The sequence below is a fragment of the Passer montanus genome, unplaced genomic scaffold (genome assembly GCF_014805655.1).
Source record: "Passer montanus isolate IOZ18808 unplaced genomic scaffold, ASM1480565v1 scaffold136, whole genome shotgun sequence".
In the NCBI taxonomy this organism is placed as follows: Eukaryota; Metazoa; Chordata; class Aves; order Passeriformes; family Passeridae; genus Passer; species Passer montanus.
In genome coordinates this window covers 286176-312531 of record NW_024360497.1, presented here as the reverse complement: position 1 = coordinate 312531, position 26356 = coordinate 286176, and the positions used below count along the sequence as shown (strand labels likewise).

The following is a 26356-nucleotide window of genomic DNA, read 5'->3' as shown; positions in this document are numbered from 1 at the left end:
TTTAAAGATACTAAAATAATGATTAAATTAATATTCCTAGCTATCCATGGGCAAGACAAAAGCATTACCTAGAAATGCATCCACTAAACAGCTGATTCCACGCATGGCACGAAAGAATATTTGAGGCAGATGTTTAAGGCAGGGGTACTGATTCAGTTCTTGAGTCATCCCACTCACATTCAGAAACTGCTCCTGAAATTTGGGGGTAGAGCTAATAATGGCTGGGTTACTCAAATCCACAGGATTACTGCACAGAAAAAGAGCAAAATATATGTTAGTCGGTTTAAGAACAGCAGTTAAGATTTAAAAACACTTGAAGATGCAATAGTTTAAGGCATTCAAATAACACCACAAACCAGCATCTAATACATTTTGGCCTTCCATCACAGGAAGGCAATTTTCTCTTCCTGGGTTGGCAGTATATAGTGGTCTTTATTTCAAACATTACCCAAGCACATTGAACAATCATAGTAAAATAAAACAAGCCAGACCACACACTTGCTAGACTAATTATTGCAGCAATAATAATTACTTATGAGGTCTTTTGAACCCAATGAAGAGTTGCTTATACTGTTAAAGTTATTCTAGAAAGGTAAGCAACAAATTAAATACTGTCAAACAGTGACAAGAAGGGGAGTAAATTGTAAAAGTTTGAGCAATTTTTCCTGATTGACTCAAATCCTAAACAGCAAATTTGTAAACTCCAAATTTGAAGAGTACAGTATTTGTGACACTAGTACTACAACTGAAGAAAGAGGGTTTTTTAGTTAGTTAAGAAGGAAATTTTAAACAGCCTAATGTTTATCTAGCTTTAACTATTAAACAGTATTTTGTATCAATATTTTAATATACTGGCCATTGAGAGCATTAATGTAATGCCATGTCTGAACATCTTTAAAACAAAACACAGCATTTGGTTCAGCTGTGCATTTAAGAAAGTTGAACATGTATGGTAAAATTAAGTGTATAGATTTCTTCATAAAAATAAATATACAAACACCCATTTAAAAAATAAATAGTAAGTTAAATTTAACCTGGAGAATAAATGAAAGTCATAAGCATCTCCCAGATCTATTGTTCAGCTTTTCCTGTTTGTTATCTCAGAGAAACAAAATTCTATTGAACACTTGTTTTTCAAGTCCTCCAAAAGCCAAATAGCTAAAATAGATTTTAATTAGCTGAACCAGTTTACATTTTGAAAGAGTCAGAATTCGAAGCTGAACACTACTCACAGCTTGCCCTGTGTGCTGCTGCATGGCACTGGCACAAATCTCTCATTTAATTTTATTTAGGTGCTCAATCTTGGCAATCTCCAGAGAAATGTTTCATTTGTCATGCAAATGTATAGAGCTGATTCAAGAAAAGGAACAATGGCTGTAATTACAATACCTCAGCATATGTAAAAAGCGAAACCATGTTTGTGCAACGCACTCATTATCCATTTCAAGAGGAATCAGACCAGCATCCTCATCGGGAATTTTGAATGGAGGAAATGAAGGTCCATATGTAAAACGCAGCAACCTAGAAAGCAAGTCAGACAGACCTGATCTTCAGATCAAAAATTTAACACTGTGTTTGCTCCCCAAAGGTATCAGCAGCCCACAGGTGAGTCCACAGGCAACAGTGGAACATCCCAAGTTTTCCTAGAGATCCCATTTCATACAATCTCTCAGCCTTGGATGGTGCACACCTGGAGCCTGCCTAAAGCTCCAGCCAAACCCAAAAGCTATTAAGGCACAAGAACCCTCAGTAGCACTCCTGTCACTTAGCCAGAGAGGTCAGTTATCACCAGTTATCACAGCCACATGGACATCTGACAGGACATTACATGTGAAGGAAGAAGGAATTTTTTTTTTTAAGATGGAATTCAAGCCCTTATCCTCACAGCTCTTTAGCTCAAGCTTTCAATGACACTAGCAAGCCGTATTAGGTTGCAGCTCTAAATTCCAGCTCAGGACTGATGACCTACACTGTACCTCAGGACCCTGAGCAGCACTCACTGTTGACCTACAAGCAGCACAGGACTTGCAAGCCACCGTTTAGTGAGTTCTTCAAAACAGATGCAACACATGTGCTAGAGGCTGGGATCTACAGACCAGCAAAGAGCAAAGCAGTGATCCCAGTGCCATAAGGACAATGCTTAGGCAAATGGGGATCTTTCCCTAAAGTGCTGTAACTCCCTGAAGAATCACCAGTGAACTTCACTGAGCTCCTGCTGTCTAATCTGACCCCTGCTTCATACCCAGCTTCACCAAATTACAGTTCAATTTCCCTGGTCAACATAATCTTTGTTATGAGTAGAAAAGTTGTCAATTTTTTTTAAATTGCAGAGTTAACAAGTTAAACCAATTGCTGCTGTTAACAACTTCATGTTGTAGTTACCTGTTGTTAATAGTTTTCTTCGATTACCTGTTAATGGGTAGAAATCAGCTCAAGTGTCCCTGCAGCTTCCTGGAGGATGACACCTGAGACTTGGGGGGGGGNNGGGGGGGGGCGGGGAAGGTGATGTCAGAGCTGGTTTGCCGATGAGGAAGCCCCTCACCAAAGCTTGCAAGAAAAACCCCTAAACCAACGTACCACCATGGAATTAAGAAATCTAAGTGATGTCTGAAGGTGAGGAATTTAATCCAGTGTCTGCTAAAATCCCTTTTACCTCTCACCCTAACCTAAAAGGATGCCGGCTAGAAAGAGGACCTCTAATGCCACACTAAAAAGGCGGAATCTCCTACTGCTCTCGTGAGGATGGAAGCCCCAGCTCTGCCTGCACACCCGCAGACAGAGCTGCACTCATTCTCCTCCTCCGTGCCACTCCTGGGAGCAGCGGCAGCGTGGGCGTGACCCATCGGTTCTCCCCACTCCAGCTGATTTTTAATAAAGGCATTAAAAAAGGAGAAAGATCTCCTGCCCTATTTATTTCTATCTTGATGTTTTCTAAAGGAATAGATCTGCACTGCACCTTCTAAATATCACAGCATTCCCAGAAATCAGTTTGTCTTTCCCTAAGCTAACTTCTGTGATAAACGTATTAAATTCGTGCTCATATAAATATGATAAATATGTTCGTAATTATAGAAATATATATCAAATCATGCTTTTAGAATGTATGTTACAGAAAGCACATAAGTTTTAGAAATCTTACACAGGGGTTGGGAAATCTATTACTTCACCAGATTGTAACACAGACAGGTATTCAGTGAATAGAAGTCCAAATTAGAAAGTAAAGGGATTAGCTCCTGCAGGAACCCTGAGCCGGCCAATAACTCCCATGGACTTCACATGCATCTGTTCCCGGACACAGTATTGTTTTTCCCAAGGCAGCTCTGTCCCAGTAGGAGACAGAACTCCTCCCACACCAGAAGGAGGACAGAGGAATGCATGAATATTCGAACCCTTCCCAAGACATAGTACACTGGACAAGGGATGAGGACTGCATGAATATTCGGGAAAAGAGAAAGAAACAAAGGAAACATCGCTCTGGGCAAGAAAAACAGTATATAACAACGGCTCACCAGACAGACATCAGGAACTCGGTAGGTCTGATGTGAAAGGGGGTCAGATCTGTGCTCACCCAGTGTCAAGTCCCCAGCTCGGCGCTGTCCCTTTGATTGTATCTGGCAAAGATTGTATTTCGATTTGCGAAATAAAATCTATCTTCTTTGAATTTTAATCTGGCTTTCTCAAATTATTGATTTGGCCTCATCTGGTTGTTGCCTATAACTATTCCTTGCAATGGTCAGGAAACATCCCACTTATCCTTACTCACTTATAAAGCCATACAGTGTTCTAAACTCATTACAATTAGGAGAAGAGAAGGAGAAAAGTAGTCTATGGCTGACTCCTCAACCAAGAGTCAAACAGGCTGAATTTCCATCTGCCACTTCTCCCAGCAGTGGGTACTACAGTGCAGCCAATTAACACAAGTGTCTGAAATCACAGCCAATTTACAGTACCTAACCTGGAAGAAAAGCAAAAGAGCTTTAGGACATCAGGCCTTCTCCAGATGCAAGGTGTCGGTTTGACCAGGTAGTGAGTTTCTAGGAAAGTTGTGGTCAAACCAATCAGTAGCCAGATTTAAAAATTGGCACCTGGTGTAGCCACTGGGGACCTGGATATGCCTCTGAGAACACAGGGGAGTTAAAAACAAAAGATTCCCAGAGAGACTCTCTCTTTTTGAGTCCAGCCGGTGAGGTGATCTGACCGAAGCCATGCGGCCTGTGGAAAAAGAGGCCGAAACCCCTACAAAGTGCAAGAGTAGAAAAGATCTGAGATGTTTCGGGCAGCCCCCCGCTCTGAAAAAGTGATAGAAAGTCTGTGCTAGGGGCTGCTGCTGCAAAGGGGCTTCAGTCCCAGCAGGTCAAGTCACTGCCGGTGCCAGAGAATGGTCAGACTAGAAAGTTTCCTTAAAACCAGAAATACACACATCTATATGAGGCAGCAAATGCCCTCCAGCCCTGTGTCCACCTACATTTAGTGCCCAGAGGCATGACCCCATGGTTTGTTTTTGCTGAGGAATTACCTGGCTCTAAAAGACCCAAAAAGAGCCTGGCCCAACCCCATGCACTGTCCATGCCCCACACCACTGCCCGGCAACACAGTGCACTGGTTCATTTCTCCCTATGACTGCAAGAAACCAGTTTTTCAAAGAGCATGATCAAATCTTTAATTACATATGGGACATTTTCAAGAATGACTGAAGACAGAAATAAATTTTAAGCCACACATCCAAGACAGTTAAAATACATTTAAAGCAATCTAGATGGGGTAAAAGTAGTATCTATTGGTATGGCAATACAATTAAATTCCAGTTTCATCCTGCTAAAAATCATAGCCACAGACATAAATGAACACTGCATATGTGTACAGATTTCCAAATATAATTTTCCATATGGTTTTGATTTGAAACATTTACTCTCAGCTTATTGATAATAACCTGATTCACAAAATTGTTTACTAAAACATTTTAACTGCTTGAAGTTGGAGCTTCATTGAAGTATTAAGAATGCAGTTAAAATACCACTGAACTTAAAGCCAGCCTCAGAGGAGCCTAACCTTCCATGTATCAGGCATGAACAACATTACTGAATACAGACTAAAACATTCCAGAAACCCTGCATGCTCCTGTGCAGCAACAGAACCAAGACTGTTAGTCAACAGTGGGAGAGGAAGTGTAGGCACAGTGTGTGGTGCAGAACACCAACACATGTTTTGAGACAGAGCTGTTCTTTTCAGATCAGTGAATCATAAAGTATTTTCTGTTATGTAACGCTACATCTAACAAGCTAAAAATAGCTGAAGAAATAGTGTGGGAAATACATAGAACTCGTATTGCAGCTTTATTTCCCAGGGGTTTAACAAATAGCTGCATAACCTGGAAAAATCTATCTACACTTCACATTTTGACAGGTAATTCAAAGCAAAAGTTTTCAAAGTTATAATAAACCCTTGCAGAAAAATACACTATTGAATATTTCACAATGCAGCAATTTTAACACATCTTTGAACTTTCACAGTAATAAATTACTGATATTTCAGGAGAGCTGGAAAGAGACCCAGATGACTCTCTTTCAAGCAATTAATTCCGTTCTTTCCTCCAAGAGTCTGAGATTTGTCCCACAAAGACTTCAGACCAAAAATACCTCAGCTTTAAGGGTACTGAAACTCTCCTCACTGTTCAGTAGGTTCTATTATGGCCAAAACTCTCCCGCAACTCCCAGATGTGAAAATTCCTTAGGTCAGTTTGCAGGTGACATTGAGGTGGGCAGGAGCTGACTTACTGAAGGACAGGAAGGATCTCTAGAGGCATTTGGGCAGGCTGGATCAAGGGGCCGAAGCCACTCCATGAGGTTCAATAAGAGACAGTGATGGGCCCTTGGGTCACAACAACCCCAGAGCCACAGGATTAGGGCAGAGTGGCTGCAAAGTGCTCAGCAGGAAAGTGCACATGCGGGGGGCTGCTCAAAAGCAGCTGAAGTAGAGCCTGGTGTGCCCAGGTGGGCAAGAGGCCAATGACACCTGGCCTCTACCAGCCATGGTGTGGCAGCAGGACCAGGGCAGTGACTGTCCCCTGTGCTGGGCACTGCTGAGGCACCTCCAACCCTGGGGACAGTTTCGGGCCCCTCATGGCAAGAAAAACATTGAGGGGCTGGAGTGTATCCAGAGAAGGGAACAGGGCTGGGAAAGGGGCTGGAGCCCCAGGAGCAGCTGAGAGAGCTGCGAGGGCTCAGCCTGGAGAAAAGGAGACTCAGAGGAGACCTTCTCATTCTCTACATGAAGGGAGACTGGAGCCACCAGAGGGTTGGCCTCTTCTCCCAGGTAACAAGAGATAGGACATGGGGAAACGGCCTCAAGTTGTGCCAGGGGACATTCAGATTGGTTGGAATAGGTTGTCATACACTAGCACAGGTTATTCGGGGCAGTGGTGGAGTCACCAAAGGGTATTGTGGATGTGGCAATTGGGAACACGGGCTAGTGGTGGGCTTAGAAGTCCTGGGGGCATGCTTGGATTTGATGATCTTAGAGGTCTTTTCCAACTTAAACAATTCTACCATATACAATTCTCACTGTTCCCATACCTAGCAAGACTCAGTACAGCTCTTCTCCTCTACTCTCTAGAGCAGAGAGCCTGTGGTCTGCCTCTGGCCCATCACATCCCCAGGGAACAAGTGCCAGGCAGCTGTAACACAGTTTCAGCTCCTCAGGGTCCAAGCAAAGTTCAAGAGTCACCTCAAACCCAGCAGCATGAGCACTAAAAGGCACCTAATAATTTTGATGGTGACACACACATAATGCTATACTGATATTCTTCATTATCTTCCCTGAGGAACGACTCAAGAGTCACAAATCATAGAGACTAATACATACACACGCTGCAAAGTGCCAAATATCACAGATGTGCTATGCTTCCACAAAAACAGAGAATCCAACTCAGATCTCCCTTTGCAGAACACAGAACAAACACACAATCCAAGGAAACAGCAAGATCTCTCACCTTGTATTGCTTATTCACTTTTGGATTGCTGCACATTCCACAAATAAGCAATTCCAAAACACGTATAACCATGATTATCCCCATACATGCATTTATTTCCATGGGATTTCTCCTACCTGGAAGTAAGGGCACAAATGACCTTGCTCCACTGCTCAACTACTGCAGGATGATGTCGCCAGTTAGCCACCATCTCTTTGGCAGTTTTCCAGTAAGGAGGTGTTGGAAAGCACCGCGTACAAGCAAGTAACCATACCTCAAACAGCACGCCAATTAATTTTTCAGCCAGATTCTCAGCAATGCCACCTTATAACAGAAACCAAGCACACCTTCAGTTAGTGTTCCATCTAAATAACTTCAAATATCTTCCCAAAGAGGTTTTGGTTAAAGTGAATAATGATTAAGCCCTTTTTTTTCCCCCATAACTACTAAGAATGATCTTTGATTGCTTCCTACAGCCGATTAGCCTTTTTGTAAGACCAAGTACAACAGATAAGGCCCAGCCCATGTGCGTAATAAGGGACAGCAGGAATCCACCAATCTTAGGCAGTCTTCCATTGCACTGTGTCTATACTGAAGTCTTTTTTAAATAGACAAAACTAACACTATTTTTTTGCACTAGGCAGGCTGAACAGCAAAACAAAGGGGTTTCAGTGAAACAAACAGGAGCAACAGTGTCTGAAACTGTTCATACCAAACTGTTCCTGTATAAAGTCACTGTCTTGCAAAAATACTTTCAGGAAACCTCAGCTCCAAGTCATTCAGTCTTTTCATTTTGGAGTAATGGGGCGGAATTAGGAGTGAGCTATTGTGCTTTGGTAGCTCTTAAGAGCTTTTCATGGGTTCCCCCATCCTGCTGGCAGCTGAATGTTAAGAAGAGCCAGAAGTTTTTTAATAATTGAACCAAATGGAAGATGAACATGAACCTTGCACAGTTGGAGCTGCTAGAAGAGTGTCATTGATCTGAAGAAGAAATAATAACAAAACCTCCCAGGTTTCTCTTGCCATAATTGTTGACTCATGCGCCAGCTTCTGGACAGCTTTCAAAACCTGCAAGCACAGTCTGATCTGACTGGATCCCGGGTCTGGCCTGCAAGAGAAGAAAACAATGCTTGAGAAATAGAACTATTAAGTGATGTATTTAGTAACATGCACTTTCAGCATGTTCAACTTACAAAAGGAAATAAGTATTATTGAGACCTAAGAACATGAGCCAATATGTTTCTGTGCACCTCAACTCTGTCTCTAGGCATCCTAACTCTGACTTAATGAGCACAAGATGCACCATAGCCCTCTTCTCCATGTGAGACTCAATACACAGAGCAAGCACAATCCATCACCTAAGATTTATCTTGGGCCAAACAATAACAATCCAGTTGAGACATCATCAATTGCTGCATACTAATTCACAAGTGGCAAAACTTGGAGAATATATTATTCGCAAAATAATTTAAATTCTTCCTAGTTCTCCTCTTGTTTCCACATCAACTCTTATCACTTCTTCCTTTGGTCTAATGTTCCTATTTAATGACCCCCTTCCAGATTCCTCTGTAAGCAGTTAGAAGTAAGGAAGGAAGAAAGGACACTGTTTCATATTTCCTAAGTTTTTCCTGTAGTAATAGTCAGATCCACACTGGCACTACTGAGTCACTCAAACAAAGTTGCTCAGAAGCAGCAAAAAACAGCATCACCTCCTCCCACCAGTTAGTCTGGACAAGGCAGAACAGGTACAAACCAGTAATGTGACATATTCTGGACAGTATCTGATGACACTGGTAAAAAAAAACTGAGGAAGCTCAAATTTTAAAGGGTGAAAGAGGAGATTACAAATTAGAGTGTACAGTAAGTAAGGCATATTTCAACCTACGCATCATTTCATTATCCCTCCTACCACCACTGAAGAGATGACCAAAAAAATCATAAAAATATTACCTTCCACTGGACTACTAAGTAGTATTACCAGATTCCTACCAAACATTTTCAATGTGATATAACCCACAAGTCATGTTGCATAGCAAGCAGCTCAAGAATGGGCTGGTCCACTAAATACCATCAGCTTTTAACTCAATAGCATAAATGTTGTACTACAGCACTGAAAAAAAAGATTACAAAGAGAAAAGATAATGCCTTATGCAAAATTGCACACTACTAGCCACAGTTGAGGACCTCAGTGGGCTGCTTGATGCTAGTGCTAGATCATAACCTAGAGTCTCTTATTTTGAATAAGTATTCTACAATACTCTGTTATTGTAGAATAACAAACTTTGGGATAAGTGAGCCCTGCTTTGCTTACAGCACTATTTTTTGCCTGAGCAACAACAGAGCAGATTGTTTCTGTCAAAAGGTATCCTTAATCGATATAGGCTTGAAGCTTCCAAGGGTGCTTCAAGACTTGTCTCCCTAATAATTTAGGGAAACCATAAAAAAAACAGGGCTTATATGCAAGCTAACAGGATACTTCTGCACTAATCTTGTAAAGGCAACTCAAACATTCCTGTCCATCTAGGACTTTCTCTTGTCTACAAAGTGACCCAGTGGCAAGCACTGCTGGCACTATTTCTAGACTTCTAGATGTCTACAGACTGTGGCCTTTTGGCCATACTCCTTCAGAAGTACTGTTCCCATTATTTCATATGAGACTCATATGAAGCTATTACCAAAAAAAGTACTTTGGCAGTCACATGTTCCATGGTCTCTCAAGCAATTCCAGACATTTCCGTTGCAGAGGACCTGGATATCTGTACCTCATTCTCCTGGAGAGGCAATACAGCAGAAGAGAGTTCTCATATTTCTTTCCAACAGTGTTTGTGGCACTGAAACTTTACCTGACAGCAGTAACAACCACTACTGCTTAAGTCATCTTCAAGACCTCTTGGATATTCTGGGGTTGCCAGGAATTGAAAGCCTGGCGGGTTGCCTGGTGACTATTCAAATATGTCAACAGTGTTGGATTCTTCAGGGTGGACAGAAGGCTAGTGCGGGAGGGAAGGAGGCAAACACCCTCTCCCCCATCACTGCAGTAGATAGAGGAAAGCTAACTTGGCTCACTCAGCCTTCAGGGTTTTCTTTCTCAGCACCACACTACTTCAAGGACCATGCCTGTAAACATTTGATTCAGCTGAGCATTCAGACTAGAATAATCTATATGCACCTGCTCTGTATGGGTGTACACAAGCTCCTGAGATGCCATTTACACTGAACTGCCCACTTCAGGCTGCTGTGTTTCGCACCTCACCTATATGTCACCATCTGAGTCTGATGCCTTGACAACTCTGGCCACCACTTTAAAGGCAGCCAAACCAACAGCTACATTGCTTCCAGAGAACCAGGATGAGGAAGGAAGCTATTTTAATCACAACCTTCCATAGGGCATAAGCTTATAATAAAGATTTAATATCTTCAACACAAGAACAGATTTTTCCAGGAGACAGTTCAACACAGGTTGCTGTAACACCTCCTGGGTAAGTATTCTACATGAGTCCATCATCATCAGCAACCTGCACCAATTGGGTAAACCCAGAAATCATTCTCCTCTTTCCCACCACAGACATCTAAGCCTGAATCTTTGCTTTTATTCAAGGCAGGTGTGCACAACTCAGTTCTGTATTCCATTTGCAGTATAGAAATCTCTCATGTTGCTGGAGTGAATTCTGAACATAGCACCCCGGAGGACAAAACTTAAAAAGAGAGAAGGGACTTGATATTCAAGTGTTGACAGCAGCAGCCATGAAAAATCAGCACTTAAGATACATCTCAGAGGCTCTTGAAAGAAAAACTTACAGAAAAGCTGTACTACAGTATAGCTAATGATTTTTCAGCCTTCCCTGTCTCTAGGTGTTAATTATTTCATTCAACAACTATCACACATAGTCTACCAGCCTACATCAAGGTCCAACAATGATTCTGGGAGAGAAGGGTGAAGTCAAAGCTTGTGCCAACAGCATGAAAGAAACTGTACTGCTGAGCTAGCTGCTACTAGGGCCCTCAGCATGAGAGCAATCAAGGGATCACAGAAACAACTATTTAATGGACTAGTGAAGAATTTCTTCTCTGCTGTGCCAAGAGAATAAAGGATCCCAGACAGCAGACTGTATTCTGCACTTATTAAAGTTTAGAGACAACTTCCTGCCACAGTCTAATCCAGAAGCTTGCTTTCCTCAGACTTGTGTCATTGCCTTGACCATCCTTTAATGGGAATTAAAATGCAATTTCACTACAAGTTAAGAGCAACGGAAGCCAAGAGTAGGTGGTAGACTTCAAAAAAGTTTTTCAGAGAAAACTCCTCTGAATTTGCACAAGTTATTATTCAAAGTCCTTTATAAACAAAGCCTTTTCTAAAGTGACCCAAGTGCAGCTGAGCACTTTGAAGGCCACCTGCAGTGACACATATTTAATATTGATAAAAGCAGATGATCTGATATTTACAGACATATACTAACATTGATCTGAAGTTAAGTACCTTTTCAGGGGACGCTATTCAATCTTACTTATCCAGTACGTATGTCTAACAGTAGCAGGTAAACATACCATAAACTATAAATAAGGTAATGATGTTTGTGCACTCTGAAAACGTAGCTGTGTACAAGACCCAGAAACATGTCTATCTCAACACCATCACCCAAGGATGTCAGGCAGCAGGAACTCCACCACCAGCTTCTTTCAAAACTACCAGAGAACAACAGTCAGCATAACCATGCACATTTAACAGGCAGCAAGATGCAGGCACAGAGCAGTCACGGCAAGATCCTTCAGTACATCACAAACATAGTGAAATCTTGACTAACAAGGGCTGGGCATGATGTTCTCTTAGTTCATCTCAGTTTTACACAATGAAAAGCACATTGGTCACACAGTGATGCACTTCTGCTTTTCCCCTTACCCTCCAGTCATCCAAGAGAGATAAGTCTTGAACCTCCTGGGACAGTACACATTCAAGTATATGAGCTACGTGTGATTCTAATTACCTAACCACAGCAGCAAAACCTCAATTTGCTACTGCAAAATTACAAAAAACATTTGAAGAAACACCTTCCTCCTAAGCATGCAGCAGTAGCAGTCTTATTTTACTCAAGAGCCTCCACACCTCATGAGTCCTCTGACAGGTTACCTGCTGAAAATAGCTTGGAATCCCTAACACTCACCTTGGTACAAAGAGATTTTGGAGATGTTTGAGAATGCTTTGAACATAAAGGTTTGGTTCCTTAATAACAGGTAAAGGAATAGAGTCCTTAGGTAACACAAGAGCCATAATCCAATCTGTGTACACATCCACACAGTATTTCACAGTATCGCCGTCCAAAGGGAGGGTCAGTCCATAACAAACCACCTCCATAGTCCATTTTACCTAACAAACACAAAGCAAAAGTTATTAAAAATAAATATTGGTAAGTAAGTACTGGTAAGACCACATTAGTTCTAACTGAAAAAAAAAATAAAGCAACAGTAGTTATGTTGTATGGGCAATTCTGTTTAACATATCCTGTAAGAAAACACCAAGCCATTAACTCATGTATCATGATATTATGAAGAATATGAATAAATGGCAAATCACTCTCTAAATCCTGAATCTCCTAAATCTCAACTGTAGAGAGAACTCTTCAGAACACACAAAAGCTGCTAGTGAAACATTTTCAAATTCTAACAAATACTTGTTCTATACAAAGACTTTTTTTTGAAGTCACATACTGTTGCTTCAAAACTGAAGACAAGTCCATGGGTTTGTTTTGAGTTTTTTGTTGGTTTTCTTTAGCCTGAATTTCCTGGTATAGTAGCTCAGGCAAACATTTACTATTAAGTCATGAAGTACACTGTTGCTATGATCTAGTTGCTAATAAAAACCCTATGGAGATCACTAAACTAAAAATGTAACACACTTCATAAAATTTGGGACAATAAAGAGAGAAAAATAAAAGAGGCCATAGAAAACTATTAAACTGTCACTCCGACATGAAAGAAACTATCATCGCCAAGGAAAGGCACTTACTTCTTTGTCTGTTTTTAGTAAACTCTCACTTCCAACAGATGATGTAATTAAAGCCTGTCCAAGAGGACGCACCACTGCATTTGCCACTTCTCTCCCCACATTCTCAGGATAGCTGTGAAGTACACTGGTATTCCCCTGATCATTTTGAATGACAAGATGCAAGGATCTCCACTCTGAGTACATAGTGCCTCTATGCTACAATCCAAACAACACCTGAGGGGCAAGGAAGAAAAGAGACAATTAGTTTACAGGTCTATGACATGAGTTAGCAAAACTGAGGCTGTGTATCACAATCCAGACCCTTGTAAATTCAAGATGCACATATACATTTCATACATTTGACAATCCAGAAGAGATTCCAACAGTTGTTCTTCAACCTTAGTATGTTTTTTTACAAAGACAAGCTTTAACACAGGTTGATTACAGAGATTACAGCAAGTTTCAGTTCAGGACTATATGCCCATTTTAGATACTTAAACCTGATAAGTGACTTCACCTCACACTTCTGCTTGCACTATCTTGGCAGGAAAGATGCTCCCATTTACACATTTTTAGGTAAGCAGAAAACAGTTCTACAAGTATTCTGCTCATGAAGCAATGGCTGCAATTCACCCCGTTCCCTTTTTTACCTCAACAGCAGTTAAAAGGAGACACCAGGAAACTTCCAGGAAAACCTGAGTTATCTGAGAAGAAAAAATTCATCCTCTTTTATATTCATAAGGTATTTCTACAGCAGGCACTACTCAAAATTGGTAGCTGTAAAATGCAATTCAATGATAATGAAGAGTGCCCTTTATTTGCAGGGCAGGGAGCCAGGCCAGAACCCCCTGCCCTGGGAACAGGCAGGGTGAGGCAGCACCAGACATGGGACTGCTCTGGGCAGCTCAGAGACACCCACCACGCACAGCCAATTTTGATCCACACAAGAAACACATGCAGAGATCTGATCTAACTGAGATGAGAAACATCTGTGCCAACACAACAGAGCAGTGAGGACCCAAGGCCAGAGGGGTGGCAGGAACATCCTTCAGACACCAGAGTGCTTTGTACAGGCTCACAACAACATTAAACTGCTCTCAAGCAGGTGGTACCACAGCAGCCTGAGCCACCAGAACTGTGACTGCGCCATCTCCTTTTCCTGCTCTCCCAGCAGAATCAACAGCCTTTTATCCATTATCTGAGCCAGGTGACCACACGAACAAGGAAAACAGGGCTGGCACAGGAGAAAAGCAAGGAGTTTTCAAGAGACACAGCTCAGAGAAGCTCAAGCTGTCATGCATGGCACTCCAAGATCCGTTCGCCAACTACACTTACCTGGTACAATTTGAAAGCCAGTTAGTTATACAGGGAATATTTTGAACACTTCCCTTAGACATTCATTGGCCCAAAACCAAACAAGAAGCCAGGACCGGAAATACACATTCCCAGTGAAAAGCCTATTTAAACAATCTGCCTATTTAGCTGACTCCCCAAATGTTTATACCCAAAACCTCTGCAAAAAACCTGATGATTCCCTTCAAGGGAGACAGAAAAGCGAGGCAGCAAGATCTTGTCTTTCAAACTACATCCTTTGTGGTTTGAAACAGCAACCACATGTGCTTATCTGATAGTGAGTTAACCAGAGCAGCAGCGGCCTGCAGGATGTACAATTCCTACATCCTTCTGGAACCTTCCCTCCTCTTGGGACTGAGGCAGGGAGAATGCTCACGTCACTGTGGACAAAACTCTTGGGCTTAGAGAAAAAATGACAATTCCAAGACACAGAAAAGTCATGCACACACACAAACACCCCCAAAATCAAACCAAACCAAAAACCCAAACAAAAAAACCTTCAAATACAAAACACCAAACAAAACCTACAAAATCCCAATCCTCAGCGATAGCTTTGATCACTGCTTAGCTCCACTATCTAGGTTTCCATACTGGTATCTTTTCCTTCCATATCCTATAGCCATAGACATGCTTCATCTTCCCCCTTCCCTCCTACCTGACCACCATCTTAGTCTCCAGTGTGTGTTTGGAGTCAAAGCAGAAGGGACAGAAGTGAGATATAATCCACTTTCCAAGTCTTCCCCCTCCTTTCTCATTCCCACAGCACTTTGCCTCTATCCCCAGAGCAGTCCCTACCCCCTATCCTACAAGGGAAGAAGGGAAGCACTCTCCATTCCTCTCCTGCAACACAAATTCATTAGAAGCATGTAACCCTGTAACAGCATTTGAGGAACACTGGTTTAAATAAGCTGATTTGAACTGATAAAACAGCATGTCTTTTCCATGCCTGCCCTCCAGCTGGCAGTAAACGGCTCATGGCAGGAGCTTATCAATGCGTGATAAGCACAGCACACTCACTGTGGCTGCCCTCACCCCAGAGCAGGGTGCCCAGGTGTGTGGAAGTGCTGTACCATACAAGCAAATGGCAGGCAATGCCTATGTGAGAGCCCTCTCATCTAGAAGAATCCTGCTGCATTTAGAAAACCTTAATTGCACTAAGGCAAGGGAACATGAGAACATAATCACCCACCCTCATGCAGCTCCCTGCCCCAGCGACCCTTTCCACACTTCTGCACTTTTAACAGATACAGGATATATACAATATGCCATGCTGAAGAGGTTTAGCAACAGGACAACAAAACATCCCATACCACGCACTCCCAGCCTGCTGCCTGACATTCGTATATAAATTTAATCATCGGCCTGTATCTTGTTAATATTTGAGGCTTACTTTTGTCCTCCTGTAAAAGAACCCTTCTGTTAATTTTAGCAATACACAGGGAATAGTGAAAGAAGTAATTGATTCAGATGCAAAATCCTTATGAGGGGGATTTATCAGGGTATCGATCTATTGTCCCCCTTATATTTAGCAGTTAAAAGTTTTTATTTGGAAGGACTAGAAGCTACTTTTTATCTAAGACTCCAGTTCAACTGCTACTTGAACTGGAGACAGCTGCAACCTGTTATGATTGGAGTATCTCTAAATGTATCTAGTATGCAGCTTCTCCTAACTGGACAGGAATCAAAAAAGGCTGGAAAATCTCCACACAATGATATCCAAAACAATGTTCCTCACAGATTCCATACACTGATCAACAGCTTCCTAACTTGCCTCAGACAAAGAGCATCTAATGCTGTGCAGCAGCAGGACTCCCTCACTTCCAAGATGCTGTATTTATCAGTAACTACTGAAACACCAACAACATACTGAAGACCAAGAAAGCAACTGCCACATCACACCTGATTCTGACTTCTGTTTTTGCAATGCTTCTGCATTTCAGAAGCACCCTCACTTGCCCAGCTAACATCTCCTAAGTTTCATGAAGCTGAATATTAGCACTTCACATACACATGTCTTATTGGGGCTCAAATCACTAAAGACTCTCAGAAAGCTGATTAAGAGGAGGGGTGAGTAGAATAATAAATAAACCTCTGTTGTTCACCAAGCAGTTTTACACACTCTTGTATGCGATATGTTCACTGTATGTTCCTGGAGGCTGCACTAAATAAAACATCCTCACACTCTCACAGACAAACCTGGAAAGAAATCACCAGCAATAAAACTAGCAAATGCAAGGAGACATTCATTTACTACAAAACTGAGCATTAATTCCAATATTCCATAGTGTGGTAAATAATCTGGATTTCAATGTATTTCCTCCCAATGGGTTTCAACCTAGGAACTTCAGTTGTTATCACCATATAAACCACAGAATCTGGATGTCTCAGCATTGAAGACCCAAGATCCTCAGTTCTCAAACACTGCAGAAGCCAGTGAGCACAAAAGAATAATGAGTCCATAAAACTCAAAAAATAAAGTTCTATTTCCAGTTTCCAAAGACTTAGTATGAACAGCTGCAGCCAACATATTTAAACTCCTGGATCACTAAAGTTAGACAGTGAGAACTAAACAGTGCCACATTCTGCAGTTACTGTGAAGGAATGTGCAGAAGGTCCAAGCCCGAAATTGAGGTGTTTGGAGCACATGCAGGAGAGAGGTCAGGGAATCAATGCTCATGTACAGAGCAGCTCCTCAGAAAATGTGCACTGAGTGAGGGAAGTGCTGGGGACAATCAGGAACATCTAGTCTTTTGTGTTCAGCAGCTTCAGATGTAAAATGAACTATTTTCTTATGATGCAAAAGAACTTCAAGCACAAAGACAAGCTGTCCCAAAACTGGATCCTTCTTGGCTTTTACTAGAACCAAAAAAGCAGAGCAGACACAATGGACAGTACAAGAGATGCAAAGACCATCAGCAGAGATATGCTCATGGAAGGCTGAAGACCTACTTGAGCCTAAACCAGAGAAAAAACCACCTACATCAAAGTTCTGGGATATCAGATATGCTTTACTTCCCAGGAAAAAAAGAAAGTCCTCTGGTTTAACATGACCTCTGCTACCTAATAGTACTAACATCTGCTCTCCAGAGGAAACAATTCTTGCCAGAAAGCCATCCTGCCACAACCCACCTTCCCCCAAAGCACAAACCAGACATTTATGAGCAATTTTTCTCAGTCGTGTGACATTCTGAGCATGAACAGCTGCTATATGCCCACTTGTCCCACTGCCCTCCAAGTTCATGTTGGAGAAGGTGAGTTAGATCTAGCTGAGACTAACTGCACCTCTGGTATTAAGCCCACCACACCTGAGGAAGCACAGCCCTCCTGGTAGCTCACCTCTGGAGCCACCTAACAGGTTAGCTCTGCCTAAGGCATACACTGTGTGTAAAGGACAACAGCCAGAGCACAGAGCAGGCAAAAAACAAAAATGAGAGAAGACTATCTGCAAGAAGGACCAGCAGAAAGTTGGCATTTTAAGTATTTTGTTACAGAATTAAAAATATATGCATGTCAGGGTTACTATTAATTTTTTTAAGTCTATATTCAAGGCAAGAAGAGAAGAGGCAAACAAAAAAAACAAACTCCTGTCATCCTTTCCCAAGCCATTCAGCCACAGCACTACCAAGGGTCAGAGAAGAGAATCACAGCTACCCTTGCCCTGAGAAGACAAATTTGTCAGATTTTATTGCATTGCTGCAGCAGAACTTAATACATGAATGCGCCACAGGGAAGGCTGGGTCTCAAACATGAAGTGCCATTTAAGCCACAGGATTCTGGTCTCACTATCTCCAGCACTTCCAGTTCATGGACCCCATCGCTTCCAGTTCCTGGGAACACTGCTGGACACAGCCTGGCCAAAGAAGGAGGCAGGGCACTTGCTCTAGAGAAGGTCACTGCCTGCAAGTTGCATACTGTTACATGTGAAGATGAGCAGAGCCATAGGAAAGCAAAAACAGTTTTGTATGTTTTGGTTATTATTCTGCTTTCAAGCATTATTACTCAGATATCAGTACTACTCTGCTTCTCACTGTCACTCTCATTTTTAACAGCAGGTTTAAGAAAATTAACTTCCAGGCAAGTCACCTGAGAATTTAGTAAATTTTCAAACCCCTCATTTGTGCAAAAAACAATTTAATGAACTTGACCACAAAACAGTGAACTCGACTGAGAAAAATTTTTACACAACAGTTTCTTTTACATCGGTACTCATTCATCGGTCCAGTTTCTCCTGAAGTCCCCAACTGCTCAAGCAGGAAGGACTCTCTGCAGGCACAGCCCCCTTAGTCCGGGGACAAGCCTTGCTACTGAGCGTGCCTGTCAAACAAAAAGGAGCTACTATCCACTGGGCCGGAGACCAAAGGAGACAGGGAAAGCAGAATCCCTACAGACCCCGGGAGGCCTGAGCCAGGCACGCTCGGCACCAGCGGGCTGTTGGTCGGACTCTGCGGGGAAACAGCGACACAAACTTTTTCCTCCCTCCGGTCCAGCTCCCGCTCGCAGGTTCCACACGGGAGGAAGGGCGCGGGTGCCACCTCACGCTCCTCCCGAAGCGCGGTTCGACCCCCGGGCCGGAGCAGGGGCCGAGAGGGGCCCTGGGCCGAGGGGGGTCATCGAGAGTCGCTCCCGCCAGCCCTGCGGTGGCTCCGCGACACCAACCAGGCGCGAGGCGCTGGGGGAGCCCCTGGGACAGGCTCGCCCATCGCCCGCCCCGCTCGGGGCCCGCCGCGGCAGCGCAGAGGTCAGCGCGGTGGAGGCTCCGGGCGGCGCCCGCGCCATAGGCCCCGCGGGCGGCGAAGCGGGCCGAGCCCCACGGCGCCGTGGCGGGAAGCCTGGCCTCTTACCTGCGCCGAGAGCCCGGCAGACATGTCGGGGCGCGCCACTCCCTTAGGCCGCCGGCGCCACAGGGCCGCGGCCACACGGGACGGGGAGCGCTGCTCGCCGCGCTCGGCCCGCACCCGCTTCCGGCAGCGCCACAAAGCGCACGGCGGGGCCCTACCCTGCGCATGCGCAAGCCCGCTACAGCGCGACTCCCCACCCCGGCACGCTACTCGTGTGCCGGCGGCACCGAATAAGTCGCAGGGACAGGCTGTGCGCATGCGTAGAGCGGCCGCCGCGGTGCTCTCACTCTTAAAGGGGCCGCGCACGCCGGCCCCGCCCGTGCCCCGCGGGTCCCGGAGGCTCCGCCATCTCGCCGTTCCCCGGGCGCTGCGCCCGGCCCTGGGAAGGGCCTGCGCGGCGCACCGGGACTGACCGCCCCCGGGCCCTCGAGTGGAAGGAGCTGTTGCCGGGCCGCTCCAGCTCGAGCACCGTGGGCAGCGACCGGGAGCCGCCGGTTCCGTTCCGCTAGCCCGGCTCCGGCTCCGCTGCCCCCGCGGGGTCTGCTGCTGTCCGGCCTGGCCGCGCCCTGCCCTCAGGCCCCGCTGCTGCTGCGCCTCGGCAGCCGCAGCTCAGCCTGGGAAGGGACAGAGACAGCACCAGCTCTGTTCCCACAAGCCGTGTCTCCCTCTTGCCGCGATCTTTATTCGCATCCCGCGTTCATTTGCTGCTCCCCTGGCCCACAGTATTGACCAGTCTGCGGGTGCTGATGGCACTTCACTACAGGTTACCTGGTTTCAAACAGTGTGGGCAGAGGTGAGGGGGGATTCTGCCCCTCTGCCCACTCAGGTGAGACCCCACCTGCAGAGCTGCCTCCAGCCCTGGGGACCCAACATCAGAAGGATTTGGAGCTGCTGGAGGGAGTCCAGAAGTCGCCGTGGAGATGGTCCCAAAGCTGGAGCCCCTCTGCTCTGGAGCCGGGCTGGGAGAACTGGGGGTGTTCACCTGGAGGAGAGGAGGCTCCAGGGAAACCTTGAAGTCCCCTCCAGTGCCTAAAGGGACTGTAGGAAAGCTGAAGTGGGACTTTGGGACAAGGGATGGAATGAGGGATAGGAGGGACAGGACAAGGTGGAATGGCTTCCTGCCAAAGAGCAGGGTTAGAATAGATTTCTTAAGTTTTTCTTTAGTATTTCTTTACTGTGAGGGTAGTAAAACAGCTTTCCCAGAGAAGCTGTGGCAGCCCACCTGTGGAAATGTTCAAGACCAAATGGGACAGGACTTGGAGTAATCTTGTCTAGTGGAAACTGTCCCTGATTATTGCAGGGGGCTTGGAATAAAAGGCCTTTAAAAAGTCCTTTCCAACTACTTTCTTGTTCTGTGACACACAGCCAGTGGAGAAGGCAGCACAGGGCTCTGCAGGGAGCAATGCCTTGCTCCCCAGCCCAGTACTGTTTAGGGATGGTGCGAGGGCCTGGTGCCCCGAGAGCCCCTGGCCATGGGCCCCTTTCCCTCCCTCGCTGCTGCAGCTGCGGAGTGGCACCATCTGCCTGCCTGTGTCACCCTGGGGGCACGCTGTGTTCACCTGTGCAGTGTTCTCTGCTTTCTGCAAACAGTCCAGCAGCTGCACTGCTGGTAAAGTCAGCCAGGACTCACAGATTCCTTATGGGCTGTTCCACAGGGGCCAGGTTTCCAGGTAATTTCTTCAGCATTTGCCTGCACTGTTTCATGTTCAGTGCAGCACTAAGATGTTAACCTAAACAAACAGGAGCCTGCAAAATAATTTTTAACCTCTTATATTGCCATCCATTGAAGGAACACCATATATCACAGTGCAAACTGTACTCCTGTTCCCCTTCCTCGCAGGAAGACTTCTAGTCTGCACATTCTCTGCATGGAGGCTGCTGACAGCAAGTGATACGAGTTTCATAATAAAGATTTGCCCAGTGCTTTTAATGTAAATCTTTTCCTCCTCTTTGTTCTGCCCCCAAAGGGAGAACAAGGCCCTTGCAGGACACATCCCTTCACAATACCATGAATCTTTGGTCCCTAATTTAAAAAAAAAAAAAAAAAAAAAAAAAAAAAAAGAGAGCTCTGAGGTAGTCAGGCTTCTGGGGGTGATAGAATGCAGAACAGATGGAGAAGACTGAGTGGAAAGGGTGTTTGTGTCTTGGTTCAAAAGACAGGTGTCTGCCAAGGAAGGTGGGAACCTCCCTTGGAAAGGAGAATATGACCCCCTTCCCTCCGAATTATTAGCACTTTGAAATTGCAGGGCTTTCAGGCAAAGACATGAGAAAAGGAGCAGCAGTTCCTTACTAGCATGTGTGTGTAAGAAGGCAAACAAGCAGCAGCCCGGCAGCACCGAGGGCAGACGCAGAGCCCAGGGCGGCCTTCTCCCGGCCCAGCCCCTTCCCTGCGCTGCAGTTCCGCGCGCAGCCAGCAGGGGCGCTGCTGGCTCCCGGCCGGGCGGGGCGGGGCCATGATTCCCCCGCGGCTGCAGGGGGCGCTGTGGCGCAGCTCGGCCGCCCCTCTGCGCACGGCAATGGCGGCGCGCTGGGGCAGCGATGGAGAAGGGGCTTCCTCTGGAGCCTCAGGGACAGCCGGTCCCGCTGCACCTCCGGGTGCTGAAACGCACTGCAGCAGGAACCTTGGAAGCAGCTGGAACGGCAGAGGCGGGCACACCCAGGGTGACAAATAAAACATAAGAGAAAATTCTGCAGCCGTGGCAGGGGCTGCAGGGCATCATGGCAGGCAGGGATGTGGGGCTACAGTGCAGTGAAAACTCGGAGCAGTGGCAGAAAGCAGCCTGGTTCCTGAACATGGCTGGGAGACCTTCCCTTGGAGAAGGAAAGCGCTCGGGGTCCCAGGGCTTCCCCTGAGGCACTGGAGCAGACAGTGACGGTTCTTTTTTAGTGAGTGTGAAAAACACCAATTACTTGTTTTTAAAATTTTAAAAGTTTAATCGGAATAAAATGGTTATAAAATAGTAATATAATTAGAGTAATAAAAATTTTAACAATTGAGGTTAGGACAATGTGAGACAGTGACTTACAGACAGTCCAGGTACCTCTTTCTGGGCAAAATAAGCCCAAAAAGGGACACACGTGAACAGAGGATTAACCCTTAAAAACAATAGCCTGTTGCATATTCCTATACCTCATACATGATGCATAAATTCTATTCAAACAAAGGATTTTGTAAGGTCAGTGTAAACTTCTTCTTCTTAATCCTAACAGCATCTTCAGGGCTGAGAGAGGCTGGAAGAAGTTAGTTTCTTCTGATAATGGAGCAATAAACTCTCTTTCTCTGAAAGATTTAGGTGTCCTGTGGCTGCTATCTGGTGCAAGTATCTCATTCCGTTCTTTAAAAAAATATCCCAAATACAAAATTTCTATTTTAACGTTATGTTATAACCCAAAAATTTTTAAAGTAGTGTGTATTTAACACACTACTTTAAAAAATTAATACAGCATAACTTTCTAACATAACACATGTAATATTCATTTTAATATTTGCGAAAAGCCAATCATAAAATACGCATTTTTCACAGTGAGGTAGGGTGTTAACAAAGTCCCAGTGCAACGGCCACTCCCACAAGCAGAGCTTCACTCATGGTAGGAGAAGACAGCAGGAAATGGAGCCTCACAGTGGTGGTGAATTCTCCCCACAGCAACCACAGCCTGTCTCCCCTCTGACGCTGAGACCGAGAGAGAGCCAGGAGCTGTGCCCAGCCCCTTCCCCCTGCCCAAATCTCCTGGTATCTCTGCCCACCCGAAAGAAACCCCTCAGTTAAGAGAGTAGCCAGACCTACCTTTCCCCTGTGTTATGGATATGATGGTAATTCGTGCTGATAGAATATGGATATAAGAATAAAATATAAATCTTTAAAATCACACCAGCGAGGGAAAAGGGGATGGCTTCACAGGGTGGTGAAACTGCAGCTGGCAGCCGAGGAGGAGGTGTGTCATTAACACATGAAGTGAGCCTCGCCTGCACAGCAGATGGGCGATCTCCCTGGTGTGAACAGGAGAACACCCAGCGATGGTGCCCACGAAGATGCACACCTCAGACAGACGGGACCATCAAGGGCACACATCTGAATGTGGGATTCCAGGAACCAAGGAGCAGATACACATCAGTTCCCAGACAAGGTTTTGTCCAGCGCAGGACAGAGAATAGGCACAGCATGAATATGAAGAACTCCAAGGAAAGACAAAGGGACTCTGCCGCAGGCAAGAAAAAGAGTATAAAAACCAGACTCTGCCAAGTGGCATTTATGAATAGAGGGATTCGGTGCGATAGAGGCCAGATCTGAGTTCACCCAGCTCTGATCCCGGGGTCCGTGCTGTCCTTGATTGTTGGCTGTTGGGACTGTATATTGGCCACAAATAAATTTACTTTTTATTTTTATTTAAATTGGCTGGATCAATTTTTACCTATAACACCCTGCATCATGGCAATTTCTTTTTCTCTCCTAAGTACCAGTCAGTTTTGTCTCCTAGCAACATATGGGAAAAAATTCCCTGAGAGAAAGAAAACAAAAGGAGCAATCCTGACCTCCAACAATTTGTTACACAAGAGAGTCAGAGCCAACAGCCACATGGGCAGAAGTGAAGCTGCAAACCTGGCTCATGGACACCCATTCCCCAAATCACAGTCTACATCTTCCTCTCGGCCCCTTACCTGCTAGATGAGACAAGCAAAAACTCCTTCCCACCTCATACATTTTGCTTGACAGCGCCAGAGCAAGGGAAGCTGAAGTTCACCTATAGCAGCCCATGGAGAGCCACCTTTCCCTGTGTGTGACTGTGTGTGACTTCAAAACCACTGAGAGTGGCCTCAGGGCTGCCAGCTGCAGCTGTGCTGCTTCCCAGCTCTCTGCAGTTCACCCTGTGTGGTTCCTCCATGAAAGGAATGAGAAGGAGGTATTTTTACAAACAAACTGTGTGCCTGATAGTAGGTAAGGCTAGATACAGAGAGGTGAAAGAAGCAATGGGGAGAACCATAAATTCCACAGGAATTGCACTAATTGACACAGACTGTTACTCACCCAAGACTGTGCTACATCTCTGGATTTAGAGAGAAAGAACAGAGACACAAGGAAAAAGAGAAAAAAAAAGGGGGGGACATGTCACCATGATATTTTGATGAAAAATCTTTTTGCTAGGATTTTCTCCTGAGAAGCCTCAGAAAAGAAATGTAAACAATCACCTATCGGATTGCTTTGTAATATGGTCTGGAGATGGTTTACCAACAGATGCATCTTTGATTATCTCATGTGAGTTGTTTTTACTTAATGACCAATCACAGCCAGCTGTATCAGACTCTCTGATAAGCATTTTGGGAAGTCTGTACCTCTCAAGTACCTCAGCCAATGGGGAAAGAGAGGGGAAATGTGGCCAGGAAATTAGTATAAAAAGGAGGCTGCATCCTCCAAAAATTTTGAGAGCCCTCATGGGGAATGCTCCATGGCCGCTCCCTTTATTCAAATAAAGTAAAAGGACTCTTCTGTCTCCATTTTGGACATAAACCTCTGGTGTTTGTAGATTAATTTTTCTGTTATTCATCTATTATCAGAAGGCTCATAAAGCTTACAATTGCCATGTAACCTTTATTTATATATAAAAAAAGCTAAGATTACTGTCTTTTTCTTCCCTGTCTACTCATGGTTCTCTCTTCAAACCAAACTGCACCAGGACTGCTCGTGGAACAAAATGTAAGATCCCCATTCACAGCAACCACATGGATCCTGATGTGAGAAACTACGCTTACTTTTAAAATTTCAAAGGTTTATTAAACCTTAACAAAAATACAGAATGTTAGAAATGAATAATGTAATGGTTGGCTCTCACAATTAAGAGATGGATATTATGTGTATGTTAAGAAAAGTTTTGTAAATGTATAGTGAAGTTACTGTTATATGTCCTCCCATAGTCTTCTTTCCTGTCCCCCTTGTAATGGCCTTGGTAGTGAGGGCATTTGGGAGGGCTGGCTTCTTACCAGGAGGTGCAACATGACAACATGACCTGGCCTCCAATCAAGATGTAAGAAAGTAATCTGCTTTAATTGATGGCAGAGAAAGAGTTAATTGACAAAATATTTGGAGGCACTAAGAGTATAAAAGACAGAGCATCCATTTTGAAAACAAGCACGTGGCTGCTAGTTACGGAGACTCCCAGCACTGTAATTTTTCCTTATTCAGTCCTTTGTTGTATTTTTTGTTAAGGTTTAATAAACCTTTGACATTTTAGAAGTGAGTGCCATTTCTCACATGAATAAGGAAAAATTACAGCGCTGGGAGCATGAAACTAAACTGCCATGTGCTTGTCCTTATCTCTGGAGCTAGGGTCATAATTCCACTAGGCTAGTTTCTTTCTCAGTGGGCAATGCGTGGGTACATCTATTGGTATCTCTTCACTTCTTCTTTCACCCATCGGGGATTCTCTACTGGCTCCCAATCCCATCCTGACAGTCAACTGCAGGCCCTCTCAACAAGGCCCACCTTCCCAATTAGCCGGAGGGAGGGAGGGAGGGAGGGAGGGAAGGAAGGAAGGAAGGAAGGAAGGAAGGAAGGACAAAGAAAGAAGAAGCTTTACCTTCTTGAAAAACAAAAGCAAATAGATAACCCCCTTACAGCCCGGGGATACCTGTGCCACTGGGTCGGTTCTGCCGCTCCTCTCCCGCCTCGGCTTGGCGCCCTGGCACCCATGGCACACCAGCACAGGCAGCTGCTGAGCCACTCACGTGGTCCCCCGCTCGTGTGGCTTTATGCTAACAGGTTGTGGGGAAGCCTCCGAGTCTCAGTGCCCCAATCCCCCATTCCCAGTGTTATGGGTAAAAATTGATCAAGCCAATTTAATAATCAAATTTAAAAATAGAATTTATTTTGCAACCGATATACAGTCTTGACAGCCACAATCAAAAGGACAGCATCAACCCCAGGTTCTGCGCTGGGTGAACACTGGTCTGATCCCTATCGCACGGGACCCCCTCTGTTCACAAAGGCTCTCACTGTCTGGGTAGTTTTTATGCAGTTTATTCTGCCTGAGGCAGAGTGTCTTTTCTTCTTTTCATGGCTTCACATATTCATGCAGTTTCTTTTCTCTGTGTTGAGCTGAACAAAACCATGTCCAGGAAGCAATTGAGCAATTGAACTCAATCATTGAGTTACTGGAACCCGGCATTGAGATGTGTGCTCCTGATGGCTCTGGCTATCTGATTGGAGATTTTGGGGGGCTCAAGAA

At 44.7% G+C, this 26356-nt stretch overlaps 1 protein-coding gene across 5 annotated transcripts in view; it reads right to left on the bottom strand.

Annotated features, from left to right (window-relative positions):
- The window catches only part of RALGAPB (Ral GTPase activating protein non-catalytic subunit beta), a 63060-nt gene extending 43739 nt beyond the window's left edge, over positions 1-19321 (bottom strand). For 4 of the 5 annotated variants that reach the window (XM_039699506.1, XM_039699507.1, XM_039699509.1 and 1 more), the window contains exons 1-7: positions 19142-19320; positions 12969-13181; positions 12127-12329; positions 7912-8075; positions 7105-7291; positions 1390-1521; positions 69-247 (exon numbers count right to left, since the gene is read on the bottom strand). In XM_039699506.1, coding sequence (XP_039555440.1) covers positions 69-247; positions 1390-1521; positions 7105-7291; positions 7912-8075; positions 12127-12329; positions 12969-13151 — 1048 coding nt within the window. In that variant the 5' untranslated portion in view covers positions 13152-13181; positions 19142-19320. Of the gene's footprint in view, positions 1-68; positions 248-1389; positions 1522-7104; positions 7292-7911; positions 8076-12126; positions 12330-12968; positions 13182-19141 lie in introns of all 5 variants that reach the window. The other variant, XM_039699511.1, reaches the window with a different exon arrangement.
- Between the last annotated feature and the right edge of the window lie 7035 nt (positions 19322-26356).